This window comes from Arachis duranensis, chromosome 10, assembly GCF_000817695.3.
Source record: "Arachis duranensis cultivar V14167 chromosome 10, aradu.V14167.gnm2.J7QH, whole genome shotgun sequence".
Lineage (NCBI taxonomy): Eukaryota > Viridiplantae > Streptophyta > Magnoliopsida > Fabales > Fabaceae > Arachis > Arachis duranensis.
In genome coordinates, this window is record NC_029781.3 from 102,132,815 (window position 1) to 102,156,469 (window position 23,655).

Below are 23,655 nucleotides of genomic sequence, written 5' to 3' on the forward strand. Positions count from 1 at the left end.
AAAAGTTGTATAAAATGATAAGAAAAAGACACTTTTAATAAATGAACTTGACGTTATAAAATATAAATCAATTTTAGGAAATCATCACTTTATACAATTATTCAATAAACAAATAAATAAAAACAAGTGAATAGAAAAAAAAAATTATTTCTTACCCTCAAGACAGAGTGTGTTCAGTAGAAACAATATTTTCTTTTCTAGGAGTAATATGTTTGGCTTTGGTTAAAAATAGAATACAGATTTTTATGACTATATTTCATTTGTAAATTTATCTATTATCATCATCGATTGGGTAATAAATAACTTCATGTTTTTTGGGTATTACTTTTTTTTTTCGATTAAATCAAGTAGAAATCATAGTCACCAAAAAAAACGGTAAAACTTGTTAACTTTTAAAAGTACTGATACAATCCATAAAACTCTTATTAAAAACTAAATTATCTTCTGTTTTATCAGATTAAATATTGAATTAAGGATCAAGTTTAATTTTCCCCACCAAGGATTCCACATCCATCTTTTGAATATCATCCTCAAAACATGCATTAAGATATGAGATTCTATGAAAACACAACGAACTAGATTCAACTATTTTAAAATGTTGATTGTTGGAGACAATTCACTTTCCAATAAAGTGTATCTGCATTTGCCCCAGTGATCCCTACAGAATACATAGATAAGGCCACAAGGGTTATGGTCCTATAGACACTAACCCTACCTCAAATTAATCTATTAAATTGTAATTACAATGAAACATTTTTAGTCGCTCAATTCATTACAAAAATACGGACCCAGCTACGGAAGAAACCTTCGTTATCCTCTTAGCTTCCTGCTTCAATGAATACAAGAAATTGGTATTAATTTCTAACATCAACTATCACCAACTTTTAAGAGTCTTAAAGTATCTAAACACTATTAACATACGTACTAAAAATTAACTATCAACTAACTATTATGTATTTGTATATATATACTGCATTGTTTTACAAATTTTGAATATAAAAAAGTATAAGTGAACAATATAAATGTTAAACAATATAAACAACGATCTAAACAAAAGGTTAAATTAATTATTAAAATTAAATTTTCAATGAATTAGAATTATCAATTTTTAAATTTAAATTATTAAAATTAGACAAAGCTCATTACCCATTTTTGGTATTGAAGGCATGATATTGGACCATTGATGGAGTCATCAATGGATGAAAGGTATGCAGTGAAAGTTTTATATGCATGCAGATGTTTATTTTTCATGCAAATGAAGGTTAGTTCTTCATGTAAATGAAATGTTTGTTCTTATGCATTTTATTATTAAGAACTTGAATAGTTACATTATTTGAGCATCAATATTAGGGTAGATAAGATTGCAATGTTACTAAAAAAACTTGTTGCATTCATAAACATGTTCACTAATATAAGGTGCAGATAATTCTTCAATGTGAAGTACCAAAACAAAAAGCACAAGAACAACCTATCTGGATCAATAAAAAGTGTTCACCTTGAGGTAATGTACTTATCAATCTCATCCTTCTTCTCAGAACCATAGACAAACCATCTTTCATCGGATGTCACACCAGTTTCGTTGTCCATTTTGATATCTGTGTTTTTGCTTTCTTTTAGAAAACTTGCTAGAGCAGTAGAGCTCAACTCATAATGGAATTCACCACAATAAAGAATGAAAAAAAGGGCTGATTCATTGCATTACCTTGTAACAAAAGAGCATAGTCACCATTATAACTTTCTAGTTTCCAAAATGTCTGATTACCATCTGAAAACACAGGCTCTATTCTCATTGCATCAGAATGTTGTTTGCCTGTTAAAAAATGAAAAGGTTATTAAAGAAAAAAATCAACCACTACAACAAGAACTAACAAAAAAATAATAAAAAAAAAGAAAGGTAATCACAGTTGAGTAAATTATTATTTTGACCCATGTACTAAATATAGAGAAACATACTCTAAGTGCCATTATGTATAGAAAAATAAGATATTTTTTCACTTTTTATATTGTGATTTTACACTACATGCACTTTTTTTGCAATACTTTTACACAATGACCAAAAATTCAAAATAAAAATGAAAAAGGAGTATAGAGGTTGAATTTCACTTTTTTTATATATCGATTAAATTATTATCCAAATATTCTCACAAAAAGTGAATTGAATGCATCAGTTGTTTGTCATTTATATTAAAAAAAGTGCATTTTGTAGACTCAGATAATATTTAAGGGGCTAAGCTTCATTTCTGTTTTCGTAGGCCATTACATCAATACTAAATCTTTGAGGCCAAAATTGTAGCTTGTGCTATATAGTTTGATGAGTGTGAACTCTAATATGTAAGAACAAACCTTTCGGAATTAGGCCCATTGCCTCAATCACTTCAGCATGAGCTTCAGCTGCTTGACTTTTTATCTTTGACATAATAGCTTGATGCTCAGCAATTGAAAGGAGAGCACCGTCTTTCACAATAGCATTAGCCAGCTTATCTTGTAACTTCTGCTTTAGTCCTTTTTCCTGTTGAAGCATATATTAATTCGTATACACAAAGTAATAGAAGCACTCATCCAGATACAAAGAACATATAACAATCAAGTTTCAAGTAGTTAGTTACCTTTTCCTTAGCTGCAGCAATCTTAGATTTTGCTTCTTTCTTTTCTTCAGCAAATCTTACATTTTGCTCATCAATATAACTCCTCAGTTTCCTGCACATTATGTTTCAAACCACTTTAAGCAAAATGAAGACTAGAAACAAAGCGAGTAAAAGTAGAAAACTATTAAGAGAATGAACCATAAGGATCATTAGGCTCTTTGAAAAAATTTCCAATTAAACTGAGTTGCTTACTCTGTGCATAAAGCTTCATCACACAGAAAATTCAATAAACTGAGCTTTTTGGATAAATCTAATTCATGATATCCACCAATTCCTTCCTTGAAGCAATCCAATGGAAACCCTTCAAGTGCAAGCTTGGATTCAGAGATTAAATCCTCCAGAGCTTTTAACCATGAATTATTTCCACTCCTGAATCAACTAGTATCAGAGTCAGCAATCTAATATGGAACTGAACAACCAAGGTGTTCTGTGTCCGCCGCAGATTTTGCTTTCGCACTAATTCTCGTAATATTGCTTCAGCTTCTCCTTTCTTGACATCAAGGACCTAATAATAAACAAGAAGAAATATGAAAAACAGCTGAAACTCGAAAAGCAACATTGAATGAGTGCAGCTACACTGTAAAAATAAGTGTTATTTCTGCAATGGTAACACCATTGTATGTAGAATTTAAAGTATTACAAGGAAGGAAAATGTGATCACTAATTAAATGATCAACTTAAAAGTAAATATCACATTTGATTTTTGAATTGCATGATATTAATTAACAGAAAATATTTCTCAAAGTTGGACTATGATATAAAGCATTAAAACAATTTACCAGTAATACATTTTCAGCTAGCCAACTACATCAGGCAACAGTAACAAAGATTTAAGAGAAACTCGACATAAAAACCACATGCTTTGTCTTTAGTCTTTACTGACATATAACATAATAGTATACCTTTCGAAATGATCGACAAAACTCTAAAAACTGCAAGGCATTGCCAACATCTTCAGGTTGGAACTCAACGTCTGATATATCCTTTAACTCGTCACCAGCTGGCAAAAGAACTTCAACCTGAATCTTTTCTATCTTCTTGTTGAAAGCATATGCTCCATCCTTTGGAGCCTTTGCTATCCCTTCAGCTTGGGAATTGACAGCATTATGATCATAGGCAGTCACTGCAGCTCCTTTCAAGACTTTTGCATGCATATCTTCTTTTGCTTTAGGTTGATTATGATTGAAGGACACATTATTTGAAGCCAAAGTGCTAGGAGGGAAGAAATCATGTGCACCCCTCACCTCAGGGCAATTCTTCTCTCCACAACTTAAGCTGTGATTGATATCTACCTTCATTTCCTTTTTAGATTCATGTTTTTTCTCTTTCACATCTTTTTTGTCATGAATGATGCCTTTATTCGCATTTACTTTGATTTCCTTTGCAGACACATCATTGAAACCCTTGATGCCACCGTTAGCTTCATGACAGACTTTAAGCCTTTTTGAGCTCCTTTTTTTGCCAGCATCATCAATGGTTTTGCCATTAGATATTTCCTTTAATCCTTCACGCTTCATCTTCCTAGACTTCTCAGGTGATGTCTTCTGAGCTTTGAGAGAGTTGAGCTTTGAAGCTTTGTTTCCATCCAATGAATTTTCCTTTTCAGGTTCACCTGATATATCAATTACAAGCTCCTGCAAGAAGTAACAAACATGAACACCAAGCAAATTCAAAAGGTAAAACCTATCTGCCAAGAGATATGCGTTTGTACTCATTTGTCATACGACACATCCCGAAGCACAACGCATCCACCATTAAGCAAGATCTTAATAGAACGCATGCTCATTAAAATCTTGTATAATGGTGAATAACTTGCGAGTCGACACATTATCTTATGTCAAATTGATACACATAACATAACTCATCTGCTAACCTTGTCTGATGCAATTGCCTTTGTATTAGTAACAACATTGCTTACAAGTACCCCATTAATCACAGCATCCTGTCATATCATCAACCAGCACAAATACGTGACTTTAGTTCTCTCTATTTTTTTGCCAAATATATGATAGGTGGTATAAAGGGCAGAAAGAAAAATGATTAAACCTTTTTCAAAGCAGAATTCTTTTTAGGAGAAACATTAGTTTTGAGCTTGAGGACTTCCAAAGTTTCAGGAGTATTCACTCTAAGCATATCAGATACAGAATTATAGCCAGATGCCTTGGCCACCTTCACCATCTGGCCGGTGGGTTGTTCGCCACGCTTTTTCCTACAAGATCACTCCTCATTCAATATCAGTGAAACAGTAAAAACACAAAAACAGAAGGAAAACTTGAAGACAAAAACTACTTGCCTGCAGAGACTGCAATTGCAAGAACCCTTGCACTTGGGACAGATCCATTCTTCTTGTTGCATCACATCTTCTGCCTTCTCTCCATATCTAATTTAACACAACCAAAGATATCCATTACTCTACCTCTCTATTTGTACTCCTAATTTATGTGTTTTTTTGGTTCACTGAAGCTAACCTGTTTAAGAGGCACTTGTGGCAAAACTTGATGACACAAGGCTTTCCCTTTCTCAAATTCTTGCACATAGCAGCAAAGTCCCTTGTCTTTTGCCGGCACTATCAACATTGCAAAATTAACATTAAATAACCAAAAAAAAGTCAACAGACAATTTCTTCTTATTCTTCTTATGTATTTATTTATTACTTTTATTGTAATTATTTTGGAGTTCTGAGTGAACCACCAACATCTAACTCCCATTATAAGACATTGAAACAGACTAGCAAGTTGCATATAAGATCTGTTATCTTTATTTATTTATTTTAAGTCTTACAAATTAAACGATTAAATCCCAGCTAATAAAATAAACCACTTCGCAAAGTTTCAGTACACAAATTCTCTAACACATTACACAGTATACACCTTCAGATTTGAGCTTCTTCGCTGTTGAGGGATGAAAAATTATAGCTAGAAAAGATGTACCTGATGGCAAGTTATGCCATTTGCAGAGTCGTAGATTCTGCTCCCAACAACACGAATTCCCGGCGCTTTTGTACGCTTCGCTTTCTGTGAAGTTGCGTTGACCTTGGTACCGGCACCGTGGTTCAGCTCTTGATGAGAATCAAGCTCAATTGCCATGGTTGGTGTGTGTTTGGAAGTTGAACTTAGCACTCTGAAAAATGGAGTGTGTGAATGTGTGTGTGGAGTTTGAAGCTCTTGGGGTTTGTGTTGTTATTACAGCATGCGAAGAAAGTGGAGAATGGAGAATATTAAAAGATGAAAAGAAAATTGAAGCATGTTTGGAACTCCATCTTTTCCCTCCTTCAATGGTGGGGTGGCGGGAGGGGAGGTTTTGAAAATGAATTCGGAGATTTTAGGGACGAATGTGGAATTTTCAACTTTCGTGAAGGTCCCATCTCAATGGATCTCGCTATTCAGATTGGAAGGAATTGGTAAAGTGATAAATGGAAAAATTCGAAGAGGAAGTAGTCTTTCTATTGATTTTATAACATTATATATTTTTTTTATTTTTTTTAAAGAATTATGATGATATAAAATAAGAAGATAAAAAAATGCAGTAGAATATGAAAAAGAGAAATAGAAAAAGTTTTGAATAATGTAAAATTTATCCCTATACATATACAAAAAATTCTTAAATAATACACTCGAATATTTTTGTGTTACACCTAAATATCTTCGTGTTATACCAAAATTTATTGTAAATATAGAAAAATATTTTCTTTAATGCTACATTTTTTCTTTTTTTTATATATTTTTTTTTAGTTGAATGAATGCAAATTCTTTTTTTTCCAAGTAATTTTGCAGCATTATGTATTTCTTCTTTTTTTGTTTGATTTTTTTGTTTTTATTCTTGTTAAAAGAATAAAACAAGAAGAAATTTGAGAAGGTAAAATAAAAAGAAAATAGTGATGATGATGAAAAAAAGAAGAAGCAGTAGAAGATGAGAAAGAGAAAGAGAAAGAGTTTTGAATTATGCAGAACTTATCAGTGCACATACACCAAAAATTCTTAAATAATACACTCAAATATCTTCGTGTTACATCCAAATAACTTCATGTTACACTCATTTGCTGTAAATACAGAAAAATATTTTGTCTAATGCTGTATTTTTCTTCTTCTTCTTTTCCTTATTTCTTTCTTTCTTTTAATTGAATGAATGTAAGTTCATCATCTTTCAAATAATTTTGCAATATTATGTATTTTTTTCCTTCTTTGTTTGATTTTTTTTATTCTTATTAAAAGAGTAAAATAAGAAAAAAATGAATAAGAAAAAAAAAGAAGATGATGATGATGAAAAAGAAGGAGAAGAAGCAGCAAAAGATGAGGATGAGGGAGAAGAAGAGTTTTGAATTATGTAGAACTTATCATCACATATACACCGAAAATTTTTAAATAATACACTCAAATATCTTTGTGTTACACCCAAATTTAATACTAATAATCACGTGACGTGAGATAACTTTCAATGCAACAAGAGAAGAAACCGCACATTCACTTTAGACAAAATCATCAATTCAAATAACTAAGTTATAATCTCTTCCTATAAAAATTCCAAGAAAGTCAGGTATTTTCTCAACTCAATCCTCACATAAATCAACTTAAATTTTTACTGGCTTAGGTATCAGTGTCCCTTACAGGTACCTCAAACTGTCATTTTGGAGATAACGTGAAGGCACTTTAAACACTTTCATTGTCATCTTTAATATCTTTTATCTAGTCTATTTATATACAACCGGTTTCAAGTATACCTTGTAATATTGATTATGTTATTTAATAAAAAAAATTATACGATTAAGAAACATATTTTTTAAGTCTACAAAACATGTATTTCATAGAAACCCGAAAAATAAAAAAATGTGTGTTTTGATTCTTGAACTTGTTAAAAATATGCGTGTTTTTTGACAAACAAAAATATGTTTAATCAATCATACAATTTTTTTAAATAACATATTTATATATTAAAAAATTTATTAATGTTAAATTATTGTAGAAAAAAAAGTATATAATAAAAACTAAAATGTTAAAAATATTTTACAAAAGTACTTATATTTAAACGGCATGTGAAAAAATAGAATTGAAATTAATGCATTCATAAGAAAGATGGGGCCGAAAAAGATGAATGACTATTAAAATAGATTTAGAAAAGACTTATGGCAAAATTATGTGAAGTTTTGTGTATGAGACTCTTGATGACGCTAGTCTCCCTATTCATGTTACCAATCTTATTATGTCTTGTATTTCTATGACAATGATGCAAATCCTATAGAATGGGGAGGAATTTGATAAATTTACTCCTTTTAAAGATATTCGTTAAGAAGACTCTATCTCGCCATATATCTTTGTTTTGTGTATCAAATGCCTTTTGTTACGGATCGATCCTCGGATTCCCCAAACCCAAAATGCCTCCGAAGCCGAACTCCTGGGTCGGATCATTTCCCTCTTCTAGAAGGCCCAAAAATCGGCCTGTTAGATCTCCTAACCAACATTCAAATTTGAATACCTCCCTTATCTTACTCAAACAAGATAAGATAAGATAAGCTACCTTCACCTATATTAAAGGAGCCTCAGACTTCTTCAGGTACGTAATTCACTCTACACACCTTATACCTCTTAGATTCATTCTGACTTGAGCGTTGGAGTGTCTTTGCAGGTATCACCCTACATTGCTCCAGTCAGATAATCTAGCATCCGTCCCGACCCGCAAGTTTCCGATCTATCTCTTAACCTGTACCGGAGCCCTCTAGTATATTGGTGCCGTCTGTGGAGACTTGCAACATCACGACGGAATGGCAGATAACCCTGAAAAGCAACCCCCAAGCCCTCGTAACTCACGCACACAAAATCCTGAATGTCGGGAGGCTACCCCACCCGACCATCGCAGAGTGACCAGCGCCATTCGCCAACCAACCCCACCCCAGCAATGACCAAACCACCGCTGACAGCCCGAAGTCCGAACCCCCATGGCCTAGGGAAAAAGCGGTCCAGATAATCCAAGACCTCTACCTCTGAATGCAGGACCTCGAAGGCTGAGTCGCAACTTCCAAAAACCGATCCCATCGCGATACCAAACACGATAGGTCACCTGAGCGGCGACACAGCAAAAGGCACGATCGCAGCGTCTCCCGCGACTCAGGACATCGACACGACACAGATGACGACCAACGCCATCGGCAAGCCAAGCGCACAAGAAACGAGTACGTGATAATGGGAGCCACCCCTTCACGGAAAGAATCCTAAGAGCAAAACTACCCAAGGGCTTCGACAAGCCCACGGATATAAAGTACGACGGAACCAAGGATCCTCAGGAACACCTCACGGCCTTCGAGGCCAGGATGAACCTGGAAGGGGCCGAAGACGAGGTCCGATGCAGAGCCTTCCCAGTAACCCTGGCGGGACCAGCGATCAAATGGTTCAACGTCCTCCCAAACGGGTCCATAACCAACTTCCACGATATCTCGAGGAAATTTATGGTCCAGTTCACCACTAGAATCACCAAAGCCAAACATCCCATCAGCTTGTTAGGAGTCACCCAAGGACAAGACGAATCCACGAGGAAATACCTGGACAGATTCAACGACGAATGCCTAACGGTCGACGGACTCACGGACTCAATCGTGAGCCTCTGCCTGACCAATGGGCTTATGAACGAGGACTTCCAGAAGCACCTCACCACCAAGCCAGTTTAGACCATGCACGAGATTCAAAGCGTCGGCAAGAAATACATAAATGACGAAGAGGTAAGCCAAGTCGTGGTCGCCAATAAACGGCAGAACGACAACACAGCACCTCGCCACAATCCTCCACCAAGAAAAAACCAAAAAGAACATCCCAAACCGACAAGTGTGAACCGACCCCCCAGAGTTGGAAAATTCTCAACTTACACTCCTTTGCCAGCACCCATCACCGAAATCTACCACCAAATAGTAGACCGAGGTATCCTCCCAAAGGCTCGACAGCTAAAGAAAGAGCAAGCGGCAAAAAGAGCCTGTATTGCGACTACCACCGAGGATACGGGCACAGAACATAGGACTGCTTCGATTTAAAGGATGCCCTGGAGCAAGCCATACGAGATGGCAAGCTCCCCGATTTCGCCAAGATCATCAGAGAACCGAAACGCACTAAAGAGACGGATCACCAAAGCGCAAAGGACGCAAAGACAAGCCCCCCGGGAAAGCCCAAAAACTGACCCGACCATAGTCGTGAACGTCATCACGGGCAATGATACACCAGGGAAGTCAAAATCAGCGTTAAAAAAGGACCTTAAAGTTCTAATGGTCAAAAACCAAGCCCCGAACATCATCACCACCGATGCAATAACGTTCTTCCCCGAGGATTGCTAACACAGCACCTCGACGAAAGACGCCCCGTTCGTCATCTCAGCAAAAATTGGAACAGGACTAGTTAGAATAATAATCGTCGGCATTGGGACAGACTCTAACATCCTCTTCAGAGGAGCCTTCGACAAGCTTGGGGTCAAGAATGAAAACTTACAAACACACCGCAATGGGGTAACCGGACTCGGGGACAACTTCCTCAAACCAGATGGTTCCATCGTCCTCCTGCTCACCATCGGAACCGGAAGCCAGAGGAAGACAGTCCTATCCGAGTTTGTAGTCCTCAAAGATTCCACGGCCTATAACGCTACCCTCGGAAGAAAAACAATTAATGACCTCTCCACCGTCATCTTTACCAAATTCTTGCTCATGAAGATCATAGCAGAAGACAGCTTCGTTGGAACAATCCACGGGGACCGAGAAATCGTAGTATAATGCAACAACACCAGCTTAGCCCTCCGAAAAAGATTCCGCGATGCGGCTGGCATCTTCCTGGCCGACCTGGACGCCTGACAAGACGGTCAGCCTAGACCGGAGCCGGAGGGGAACATGGAGAAAATGCAGATAGGGCAAACTAACGAGGAGTACACGGTCATCAACAAAAACCTTCCATGCGACCTTAAGGAGGATCTCATAAGTCTCCTAAAGCGGAACAGAGATTTGTTCATATTCACTCCCACCGATATACTGGGCATAAATCCCGACTTAATGTCTCATCGACTAGCAGTGGACCCCAAAGCCAAGCCCGTGACACAAAGAAGACGAAAAATGTCACCAGACTGAGCAGTTGAGGTCAAGAAACAGGTTAAATCCCTCTTCGAAGCGAGCTTTATCTGGGAACTACCCTATACGACCTGGCTGGCCAACGTTGTATTAGTCAAGAAAGCAAATGGGAAATGGCGGATGTGCGTCGATTACACGGACTTGAACAAAGCTTGTCCAAAAGACGCCCTTCCCCTACCAAACATCAACGGGCTCGTCGATGCCGCGTCCAGCCACCAGTACCTCAGCTTCATGGATGACTACTTCGGGTATAACCAAATACCCATGCATCAACTTGACAAAGACAAAATGGCATTCATCACTCTCGACAGCACGTACTGTTACACGGTTATGCCCTTCGGCCTTAAAAACGCTGGAGCCACTTACCAGAGGCTCGGCAACAAAATATTCCAGGGTCTATCCGGAACCAAGCTAGAAGTTTACATAGATGGCATGCTCGCCAATACCCAATCCGGCGAACAACTCATCGGTGACCTCGAACTCGTGATGAACACCCTAAGGAGACACCGAATGCGCCTTAACCCAACAAAGTGCGCCTTCAGAATGGAAGCCGGGAAATTCTTAGGGTTCATGATCACCTATCGGGGGTGGAGGCGAACCCCAAAAAATGCAGAGCCATCCTTGGGATGGACAGTCCCAAAAACCTTAAAGACATCCAAAAACTAACCGGTCGACTAACCGCCCTCTCCCTCTTCCTCGGTGCGTCGGCCCAAAAGGCAATCCCCTTCTTAAGCTCCTAAAAAAAGGGACCCCATTCAAATGGGAAAAGGAATGCGAAGAAGCGTTCCAACACTTTAAAAGAGTGCTAGCGGAACCCCCCATCCTCTCCAAACCCCAAACAGGAGAAGTCCTCTACCTATACCTATCCATCACAGAAGAAGCCTTGGCAGCAGCACTCGTCCGAGAAGATGAACATAAGGCCCAACGACCCATCTACTTTATAAGCAAAGTCCTCCAAGACACGGAGGCACGCTACTCCCGACTTGAGAAACTCACTTTCGCACTCCTCACGGCCTTCCGACGCCTGCGGCAGTATTTCTAGGCCCACACCATCACAGTCCAAACCGACCAAGCGGTCAGGCAGGTCCTGCAAAAGCCTGACCTAGTGGGAAGAATGCTGGCATGGTCCGCAGAGTTATCCCAATTCTAGATCAAGTTTGAACCTCTAAACGCAATCAAAGTGCAAGCAATGACAGACTTCGTCGTTGAGATGACTTCGGGCAACCCCACCACAGAAACTTGGAAATTACACATGGACGGCTCGTCCAACACCAACTCCAGAGTAGCAGGAGTAATACTTGAAAATCAGAACGGAATGGTCATCAAACAATCCGTCTGATACGTGTTTCCAATTTCCAACAACCAAGCCGAATACGAAGCCCTCCTGGTCAGACTAACGCTAGCCAAGGAGGTCAGTGCAAAGGTCCTGGACATTTGCAGCGACTCCTAGGTAGTCAACTCCCAAGTTAACGGAGACTACCAGACACGGGATCCCCTACTGCAATAATATTTAACAAGGGTAAAGAAGTTAACAGAAGAATGTGGTCACGTAACCATCCAACACGTCCCCAGGGAACAAAATGTAAGGGCGGATCTACTCTCAAAGCTAGCAAGCACCAAACCAGGCCAAGGGAACCGGTCACTAATCCAGGAGATCGTCAGGACACCTTCCGTGTCGGCCACAACCCATGTCAACCTCCCGATCTCCAACCATGACTCATGGACCTCCCCTATCCTCCAATACCTCCTCATCGGAGTCTTGCCCAAAGACCCTAAAGAAGCAAAACAGATAAAATGAGAAACCGCTAACTACACAACAATAGCAGGACAATTATACAAATGCGGACTCTCGCAACCTCTACTCAAGTGCGTCGAGCCCGAGAACACAAAATACATACTTCGCGAAGTCCACGATGGTTGTTGTGGCCACCACATTGGAGGCAAAGTCCTGGCCTAGAAAGTTATCAGAGCCGAATACTTCTGGCCCTCGGTCATCAAGGACTTCATGTAATTGATAAGAAGTTGTAATAAATGCCAGATACACTTTGACTTCCACCAAGCCACACCACACCATCTCAGCACTATAACGGCAAACCGACCCTTCGGGACATGGGGCATCAACCTCGTCATCCCCTTTCCCATGGCTTCTGGCCAGCTTCGGTACCTCATCGTCGCCATCGACTACTACACCAAATGGATAGAGGCCGAATCCTTGGCCTTCATCATGGTAACCCAGTGCCAAAAGTTCTTTTGGAAACACATAGTAATCTGGTTTGGGATACCCGAGGTCGTAATCTCAGATAACGGAACCCAATTCACTAACAAGCGATTCAGAGAATTCCTCGAGGGACTCCATATATCTCATCTCTTCAGCTTGGTAGAACACCCTCAAATAAACAGACAGGTAGAATCGGCTAACAAGGTAATCGTAAAGGGACTTAAGAAACGGCTCACGAAGCCAAAGGACTCTGGACCGACAAACTAGGATCTGTTCTTTGGTCATACCGAACTACCCTACAATCTTCTACGGGAGAAACCCTATTCCGGCTAACTTACGGCCTAGAAGCTATCATCCCAGTAGAGCTCGGGGACCCCAGTCCAAGGAGAACCGTCGGGAGCAACGACGAAGAAGCAGAGCGAGATCTCACAAACGAAATACGAAATGTAGCCCACCTGCGGGACCTAGCGTTGAGGCAAAGAATCAGCCTAAGGTACAATCGCAGCATAATCCGATGGGAATTCGTACCCGATGATCTCGTCCTACGACGAAACGACATCGACGCCCCCACCCCCGGAGAAGGGAAGCTCACCCCTAATTGGGAAGGCCCGTACAAAATCAAGGTGGTAGTTGGGAAATGAGTCTACAAGCTCGAACAACTTAATGGAACCGAGATCCCGAGAACCTGGAATGCCGCCAACTTACGACGATACTACGCGTAGGCCCACCCCCTAGCAGGGTTTTAACAAGGCCCAATATCTTAACAAAGTTCCATTTTCATTTTCAATGCGTTTTCGTTTAAGTGCTTTTTCTTTTATCTTTTTTACCCTATTGCCCTTCCCAAAATGGCAAAAGCGCATGGCCACCACCGGGGACCGATCACCCCCGAGGCCCAAACACACGGATATCCGCGAGTATACGATTGTACAACCTAAATAAGGAACCTTAACAGTCCACGTACAGACCTCAAACGACTAACGGTCCAAACAACCTGAACATTAAACAAAGGCAAAACAAACGACTTAAAAATAAAAAGGCTCGGACGGCACAAACACAAATCCTTAATTAGTATCAACACCCAGAGTTGACCAAACAGCTTAAAAGGGTAAACGGCTCGAACGGTCCAAAACACAATCATTCAAAACCTTAAGTATCTAAGTCACAAAACATGGCCAAATGGCCAAAATTCTAAACAAAGAAAAAATTATAAGTCTTCAAACCGGCACAACAAACCAAAATACAACTAGAGAGAAGCAGCAAGGTCGACGATGAGGCCATCTCGGATGGTCTTGAACGCCCCCATCACGAACACATTAGCCTCCGGTGCAAGAACCTAAGCCTGAGCCTTCATGGTCTCCTCGGTCGCCGAGATCGCATCCTTCACATCAGCCAACAGCTCCACCCTCTCCTTCCTCAGTCCCTCAACCTCGACCTTCAAGGCCTCCACCTCGGCCTTTAGGGTGCCAACCTCGGCAAGGAGCATGATAGCCTGAGACTCAGCATCCGAGGCCTTCCTTCGCTCCCCTCCTAACTGGGACAAAAGTGAAGTTTGAACTAGAGCCAGCTGGCATTGCTGAAGATTGATGATTCCGATTTGAACCTCCTGAATTACAGACCACATCAACAAGCTTGGTTAATAGCTCAAGGGTCCTCACCTCGAAAAACTGACAACAACAATAAAACATAAGTTGCAGATCTTTGTCACTGTCTATGACGAAAGAATCGTACTTCACACCATCTCGCAACATAGAAATCGAAATTCTATAGAATAACTTGTCCACACGTTTCATGCCATGCAGCCCAGTTTTTGGATTATAGTATTATGAAACTTGATGAAACTCGTAGAAGGCTTGAAGAAAACACTCAGCAGATCCTTATAAGTAAATTTTATCCCAGATCGCATTTTTTTTCTTAATCAACCCTCTATACTGAACCAGAACTAAAAAACTGTCATTACTAGCCATTATGAGTCCCACTTTAATACACGTTCAGCTCCCTTTTATATATGTTAAGGTCATAGTAAATCGAATTAATTTGGCTAGATTTATATATATACGTGAATGCATGCTAAACGGACCTTATTGGCTTTGATTTGCTACTGGTAATAATTCTTTATAAATCAATTTTATTAAAATCAATTTACTAGGGAACTCTAAATCGAATTGATTTAATTCAATTTATTAGATTACGAACACAACAAGGCTAAATCAAAACTAATAGCATCGATTTACTTAAGAGTCAAATTTCACCTCTACGTAAATCGAACTTAATAGCTTTGATTTACAAGGTTTCGTACTAATTCGAATCATCTTCAGTTGATTTAGTACCAAAATTTGTAAATCGATAAATTCAATTTATATAGAAATATAGTTGGAGACATGTACGTAAAGTTTTTTTTTTCATTTGGACTTTAGTGTAATATTGTGTTACCTTTGTTTTATGAATTTATCTTAAAAATAACGAGTCAAACTATAGTAGAAACTTATATATCTTACTTTTATAAAGTTTAAGAACCTGAATTTAATAAAAAAAATTTTAAAGACAAACGCAAAATTTCTTAGGAGCTATTTGAGTATATACTCTAACTTCAATGTCACAAGAATGTATCTCCATCCTAATGCAAGAACCAAGATTAATAAGATATATATAAAATGGTAATAACAAATAAGCATGATAACAATGTAACATAAACAGACATTACTTCATGTTTCTACATTGTTTTTCATTCTTCCTTCCATGCTATGCCAGAGCTGCTAGGGAGTGATAGTAGACTCTCCAAATACATCCAGAAATGATACTCATAATTCCAATTTTCCATACACTCTCTTAGCTCTCCTTTCTCATCATATTTTGCTAACCCTCCAAGGCTAGGGAATCCAATAATTTCATCACTTTTAGTAAAGTATAAAGGATCAAAGTTGCTTTTAGGGATCCTATACACCGTCCATGACGATGCCACTCCATATTCCTTCATCACCCATATCTCAGTTTTCTTGCTCTCTCTCCAAACAGACAAGCACAGAAATCCTCCCAGTAACTCCAAACAACAAGACATGAATTCTTTTCCCAATGGTTCCGGCAACGGAATCTCGAAAAACTCTCTTTCAATCATATCAAAGACCAGAATGGAATCGCTTGAAGTGTCCCAGTGAATAGCACCATTTAAGTAGTATCCAGGTGATGATAATGATGCAGCAGCATCCATGCTAGGCCGCGGCAGCGCAATCTCAACTCTCTCCCATTTATTGATTCTCACGGAAAAATACTCCAAGAATCTTCTCCCATTAACATCACACCACACAATAATTGCCAAGTAGTCATCTCTCCTAGCGTCGTATCCGAAACCAAACATAAATGAATCTAATATTATTCCAGATTCAAGATTACCTGGCGATAAGTGATCATATGAAATTCTTTTGTTTACGCCTGTTGATGGATTCCATATGACGAGATCAGGAAATTCCTGCAGCATTATGAAACCTCTGCAAGAACCTTGAATTCTGACATAAGCGGATAAGGAATACGGAATAGAGAGCTTTGTTGTATGAGGATCTTTATGGAACAACAGATCTGGATCAATGGATCTAAGTTCACCGTCTCCATGGCAGAGAATTCTGTGGCTTGACGAAGCAGAGCGTTCGAAGTGTGATTTCGCAAAGCTGTCATTGGAGATTATGGCAAACCATAACTTAGACACGCACTTGAATCGCATGAGAGATTTAACAGGAAGCCTCGTAAGGATTTCCATTATCAACTCATTTGGAAGGTCATTTTTGTAATTGATTCTCTTCGTCATCTCCATGGCACCGTTCTGAATTGAAGCTACATTCACGAAAATACACAAAATCATGTTCTATACACTAACATTAATTACCAGAAGCAGTTAACAGTTTAAATATACGTTAACTGATTTTGGTGTGCAAATAGTAATTTTGTATTTTTTTTTTGTCCACGGTGTCTTTCAGCTCAAGAAGTCAACGACTAATCCATTGCAGATCTGAGCTCCATTTAAAGGTCTACTAGCTAATGGATTGTTAGATGCACAAGGATTCGAACCCCACAACCCTTTATTAAGCCGAATGAGCTGACTATTCGAAACAAAAGACAAGTTTATTTTAAGATCTTTTCACGAAATGATACAAATTACAGACACGATCAAAGCCCCCTATAGCAATTTGCTAAAAAGACACTAAGCTTAAGCTCAATTACAAAGAGAAAGGCACTAATTATGCTAAATTACAGAAGAAGGAAGAAACGAACCTGCTACTACACAGAAGTGTGTGTATGTATGTGGAAACGCAGTTTGAGAGTAATGAGAAAATTGAGAGCTGAACTTTTGGATTTATAGAGTGAAGAAAGATGAGATTTTTGAAGGGAAGTGAGTGTGAAGAGCTGCCAAAATTTATGAGGTTTGGTTTTGCGTTTGGCCGTTTGGAAGCGGGTGTGACGTTTGGTTGTACTTGCAAGCTTCAAAGAATGGCACACAAAACAACAAACCTGTCACTGTTTTATTAGATAAATTTTAATCTAATATTGGTATCAATCTTCGTTTTTTATAAATTAATTATTTCTTAAGGAGGAAAATATTACTATTCTCTAATTATATTGGTAATATTATTTTCTTTTATATGTTTGTTTTCCCAAATTATTCTCAACTTCTATATATCATCTTCCATATAAAGATATTTCTCCACCAAAAGAAATATATGACAATAGTGTTATATAAAAATCTTTCGTAAAATCAAAAAGTCATTTACCATGTATTTATATATATTATTTTATATATTTTTCGGTAAAATAATCAATTATTAGAATAATAAAATATTTTATAATATAATAATCAAACCTATAACAGAATTATAGTTACCATATTAATATCTCCTTTCTACTGGTGTTAAAACACAACATAATTTCCTCTTATACATAATATTTAAAACAAGGAAACATAAAATGAGTTAGTACTCAAATTTACTCCTAAAATTTGAGGTTAAGACTTAAATTGTTTTTGAAATTTTAATTAATCTAAATTGGACTCTTAAATTTATAATCGTAACTAATATTAATCTCTAATATAATATCTGTTAACAGTATATCAATTCGATGATTAAGATCTATTAGAACTCCTAAAAACTTGTCCGTTGTTTTCAGAGTTCCAAATTGAAATTAAATTATTATTATCATCTTCACATAAATGTTGAGAAACTAGTCAAGTTTTTAAGAGCTCTAATAAGTCTCAGTTACATGGAACTTATGCGAGAAATCTGAATTACAGCAAGTTCACGTGCAAATTTAGCACATCGTTAACACAAATTTAGCACGTCGTTACGCAAATTACTATTGTAAATTTTTGAGTCTAAATTGAGTCAATTATAATTTTAGGAGGTGAAAATTGGAGAGAACATCCTACGAAAAGTTACAAGTTTTAAGTATCTTGGGTGCATCATACAGGATAATGGAGAGATTGAACATGATGTAAATCATAGGATCCAAGCAGGTTGGTCAAAATGGCGGAGTGCATCTGGTTTTATATGCGACAAAAAAGTGCCTTTAAAACTTAAAGGTAAATTCTATCGCACCGCTATAAGACCGGCTATGCTGTATGGTACGGAGTGTTGGGCGGCTAAAGGGGAGCACGAACATAAGCTGAGTGTGGCAGAGATGAAGATGTTGAGATGGATGAGTGGTCATACGCGATTGGATAAAATAAGGAATGAAGATATAAGGGAGAAAGTTGGAGTAGCACCCATTGTGGAAAAGATGGTTGAATCGCGTCTCAGGTGGTTTGGACATGTGAGAAGAAGACCGATAGAACATCCAGTCAGGAGGGTGGATGAGATGGAAGATGGACAAAGGGCGAAAGGCAGAGGAAGACCTAAGAAGACCATCCATGAGGTGGTCAAACGAGATCTACATGTAAACGGTCTCTCTGTAGACATGATACATGACAGAGCACAATGGCGTCGCTTGATTCATGTAGCCGACCCCACTTAGTGGGACAAGGCTTTGTTGTTGTTGTTGTATAATTTTAGAGATCAATTTGAATTCGACCTCAAATTGAATATTAACTCATTTAAAAATTTCAACTTAAATTTTGCTCCCAAAGTTGGAATTTCTAGATCCACTTCTGTCCATAAAGATGCCAAGATACGAATTCAAGTCTTTCATGCTGTTGTAAAGACTCCTTTCAAACTATGGTGAGCTTACCCACAAAAACTTTGTTTACAAAATATATATATATATATTCGTTTCTTCTTCTTTTCAAAGTTTCAAAACTTTAAAGTATTGAAATATAATTTCTGTTCTCACTCACTGTTTTTTACAATGTACATGTCTAGCAGTTTCAAATGGATTTCTAGAGTGTGAACATGATGGAGTATAGAAAGCTGCATCAACTACATGCATTCCAAGTCTTCAGCTGCAAGTGCATTAAGTGGGGGCTCCATAAAGAAAAGGAGAGAGCTTAATGCAATGATGAATATGGTGAATACAATCAGTGACTTGCAAGAATCACCATGTTTTCTAACAAGTTTGAGCCCTTCCTCTTGTCCTCCACTTCCTCCTGATGATGCATCATTAAGCTCAACACTTGGGCTTGTTAGAAACCCAAATGCCATGCCTGTCAAAGCTGCTCCAAGGTGTGTCCTACAAACCAATCAAACCCATTGAATACTAAACTGATCTTATCAAGAGGAGGGTAGTGTTAGAGTTATAAATTTTTTATAAGGACAAAGTTGGAAAATTCCTGTCTCACTTTTTGTATCTCGTCTTAGCGTGCATTTGTTTGTAACTATATTTAAAAAAAAAACTGTCTCTTAACAAATAAATAATGGACATGTATCAGTGGGTCTATGTCTCTTGTAAACATTAATACTAATCAAATGAAGCCTTTAAGTAAAAAAGAGAATCAATTATAGTTTATAATGTATGCATTTTGCAAGTATAAACTCATTTTGCCTCAATATACTTCTTCCATTCAATATATTCAGTTGTATGCATATGCTTGAGTTATCAAAACTTTATTTCCTTATAATTCACATGACCTATATTCCATAAGAAAAACTACAGGAACAAACTTTTAGTTAGTTAACATTAGTTAATTTTAGGGTTAAGACTTTAAGTTTATAATTTACTATTAAGAATTAAAAATTTATGATTTAGGATCTAAAAATTTAAGTTAAATAAAATATCGTAAATCTAGGAGGTCAACTACAATATAAGTCAACTAAGCCAACCTCCTTTTATTTCTGATTTTGAAATACGAAAAATTAGGATAGTGAGGGATTGTTTGTTTTTTTTGTAAGACCTATTTTTCAATTAGTTGGTTGGAGTTGGCTTCACTCCTAGTTGGTTTCCTAACGAAACTGAATAAAATAATTTTAAAAAATTAACTCGTGTTGGCTGAAAAAAGTTGGTCTCCTAGCATTATTGGTTCACTATATAATATAAAACATACCATTCATCAATTGGACCAAGGTTGCATAATATGAAACCAAGAGTAGTCACAATTATTGCCTTCCGGAACATGTTGTCTGAAGCATCATTTGCAATGACATCTCTGTTTTGAATTTGATACATGAGCCAAGCACCAATTATTGCAAATACAGGTCCCTGAGTACAAGTTGAAGATGGAGATAAGTTGAAAACACCAAAAGAGAAACAAAAAAATGAAACAAATATGCATATCATAAGTTTAGTTCAACAACACAAGACTACATTTTAAGAAACCCATTTTACATTAACTCATATTTCCTTCTATGTTTGAACAAGTTTTATGTTGGAAGTTGTGTCTGCGACGGTGAAGACTCGCATGCAGATGTATTCATGTGAATTTGATAATTGAGAATCGTTAGATGATGACTTAGTCATACTTGTCAAATCATCTAACGGTTCTCAAATATCAACTTCACATGTAGACAATTGCACGTGAGTTTAACACAAACATAGAGGCAATAAGTAGTAAGTACATAAACTTACTTGGTAGCTAAGAAAGATAAAACTCTAACTTAGCCAAAGTTGTGGAACAAAAAATGACAATGGCTTAGATTTGTCAATCATAGAATGATACTTACTGTGCCACCAACTGTTGGATCCGCAGTATGAAGAAAGCTTATCATGTTGCCAGATATTCCACCAAGTATGTAGATCAAGAAAAAAGTAAATGAACCGTATCCTTTGCATACTTGCGGTCCGAAAGTTACAATGGCCCAGCAACTGAGAGTCATGTGAAATATTCCTGCATGCTGCATTTTGATGAAGATTACAAAGAATAGGGTATAAGAAACACATTCACAATGAAGGATAATTTAGCAAAATCTTTCTTGACTTTTTTATCAAGTTCTTGTTATGATGCATTTTGTTACCCCCATACAGTTCATAATCTTTTCATGATAATCATAAAGCAATGAGTAAATGACTCATTTCTTATTTTCTTTCCATGTAGGAATCTTTTGATTAACTTTGTTGTCCTAAGCTAAACAAAAATAGTTGCATTTTAGTTAACAATTACAACTTGGAAACAAAGACATATTCCAAATGTTGTGATTATCCTAAATGATGATGAATGAATGAATGTGATGTATAACATTGATGCATATATGTGGAATGGAAACACAGACCCAATTCTCAATCTTGTACCAGAAACATTGGTGTTACAAGCCTCCACCATTCTCCAACCATGATCAAATGGTTTATCTTTGCTCCGTATAGCAGCGGAAGCGAAAACAGCTCGAAATCTGGTTTTCTTATAGGACTTGCTATTTCAAATAGAAACACTGCAATGTTTACAGAAACCAATATACCACTGCATCCAAGAAAACAAAAAACATAAGAACAAAAGATGTTATAGGGAAAAGTAACCATGTAAACTTGAATTATGATTCTATGAAACTTACATTAGGTAAAGACTAGAGGTTTCATCATTCTGCAGTGGATCCATAGTAGACCTTGAATCACCTATGCCTTTGATTCTTCTTATATCCACATAAGTATTTGGTTTCCTAAACTTTGGTTTCTGAACTAAAGTCTCTTCACCAAGATTCTCATCATAACTTGATGGTAAGAGAAATTCTTGGTTTACTTCTGCAGATGACAATTTTGCAGTAACTAATCAAATGCAACAATAACATATATCATGTTTTCAAACTTGATGGTTTCTAAATTGACAAAAAATTTAACCATTTACATGACCAAGAAGAGTTACCATTGTTCAATTTGCTAAGATACTCATCAAGAGACTCTAGTCCATTTTTAGGTCTGGTTTCGCTATCTCTATTATGAACCGGCGCCACTTTATTCAACGAATCAAAAGTATGCAACTTTGTTTGCTCATGGAGTTTTCCAAAGTAAGAATCCAATGATCTTAGTTGTTTCTCAATGGAGCCAGACTCTGCTGAAAACAGAACTTTGAAAAGGTTTCTTCTCTTCGAATTCGAATGACATCTCTGAATGATGCTTAGGTGACAATCTAGACTACCACCGGCCGCGAGTATTTCTTCCGTCGCGGCCCTATGCAGAGCTCCTCTGCCATGAGCAATGCATTTTGTATAGATATTGCTAACTTGACCAGGAATTGAAGAGGATCTTAGCATATTGACATGGTGATTCATGAACCTTTTGTCATTGTGTTTTATTGCCCTTTGCCTCAATAGGTTTTGGTCCTTGTATGGTGTTTTATAACCTATAGGAAATGCAGCCATGAAAACCTGAAAGGTAAAAGAAAAATCTGTTAAGAGAAGTATAAGAAACATATAAAGACATGATCATCACAACATTAGAAAACAGCAAAACAAAAGAAAAAATCTAAGTTATTGTGTCTCTGCCAAGAGAAGAATCCAAGTTATTCATATCAATTCCAAAAGAAAAATGTGCCTTAAAGTACCGGATAATTTTCAGGTATTCCAAAAATGCCGAAAATTCATATATAAATAAGATCCTAAAGTATATATACTCTTCACCAAAGGGAGTTTCCAACAGAAGCAGCAGAATATAATCAAATATATCATGCCTTTATTACTTGTAAACCAGAAAACTTAAATGGTGAGTGATAAAAAACTAAATTAAAATATTAAAAAAAGAAAAAATGTAGCTTCTCACTCTAGGAAACATGAAATTCAAAAATTGAAATCCAAATCCATAGGTTGATCCACTCAGTGAATCTTTATGGAAGTTTGGTTACACAAAGAAGCTGAAAGAAACAAATGAATGAAATATTGGACCTACCAGCTACCTGAGTCTAAGGTGTTGAGGAGAGGCTCTAACCTTTGCTCTATAAATACAAGGTTGTAATTTGTAAATGAAAAATGCAACTTGGTACTTGCATTAATTGCAAATGAATCCCTGATGATCATGATGTTTGATTGACAAAGGAAAATGAACAAAAGAGAGATTGACTTTGTATAGATTAGTAGTGTATGTAGGTGCAACCTTATCTCTGGTTAGCCATTCATGTGGTACAAGCTGAGATATGTAGAATGTGTGGACCAATAAATGCATGCAATGGGATTCGGTTGGACCCACTCTAATCAATCTTAACACGTTGCATGCTCTTCTGCCTCATTCTTCTCTGCCTTCCGCTTTCAAAATAAACAACAAACAAAAAACCACTAATGTATAACTCACAATCACATAGGGGTGTGTGCGGTGTGTGGTTTGCATTGATAAAAAAAACTCATCCGATTTGAACACTAAATTTTACTTGTGGTATAATT

The 23,655-nt window shown here is 37.3% G+C and overlaps 2 protein-coding genes and 1 pseudogene across 6 annotated transcripts; all 3 read right to left on the reverse strand.

Moving 5' to 3' along the window:
- Positions 1-529: 529 nt before the first annotated feature.
- On the reverse strand, positions 530-6,045 carry LOC107471505 (uncharacterized; annotated as a pseudogene).
- Positions 6,046-15,568: 9,523 nt separating this feature from the next.
- Positions 15,569-17,404, reverse strand: LOC107471434 (F-box/kelch-repeat protein At3g06240). Its single transcript, XM_016090894.3, has 2 exons — positions 17,210-17,404; positions 15,569-16,771 (listed from the first exon to the last, which is right to left on the reverse strand). Exon 2 carries the CDS (start codon positions 16,749-16,751, stop codon positions 15,672-15,674), a length of 1,080 nt encoding a protein of 359 aa, XP_015946380.1. The 5' UTR covers positions 16,752-16,771; positions 17,210-17,404; the 3' UTR covers positions 15,569-15,671.
- Positions 17,405-19,094: 1,690 nt separating this feature from the next.
- On the reverse strand, positions 19,095-23,305 carry LOC107471504 (RHOMBOID-like protein 9, chloroplastic). Of its 5 annotated transcripts, none has more exons than XM_052255422.1 (7): positions 23,168-23,305; positions 22,149-22,650; positions 21,841-22,051; positions 21,584-21,749; positions 21,019-21,189; positions 20,403-20,557; positions 19,095-19,591 (listed from the first exon to the last, which is right to left on the reverse strand). In XM_052255422.1, exons 2-7 carry the CDS (start codon positions 22,642-22,644, stop codon positions 19,342-19,344), a joined length of 1,449 nt encoding a protein of 482 aa, XP_052111382.1. In that variant the 5' UTR covers positions 22,645-22,650; positions 23,168-23,305; the 3' UTR covers positions 19,095-19,341. The 5 variants fall into 5 exon arrangements, with proteins under 5 accessions (XP_052111382.1, XP_052111383.1, XP_052111384.1 ...); XM_052255423.1 differs by having other exon boundaries at positions 23,175-23,292; XM_052255424.1 differs by having other exon boundaries at positions 23,207-23,231.
- Between the last annotated feature and the right edge of the window lie 350 nt (positions 23,306-23,655).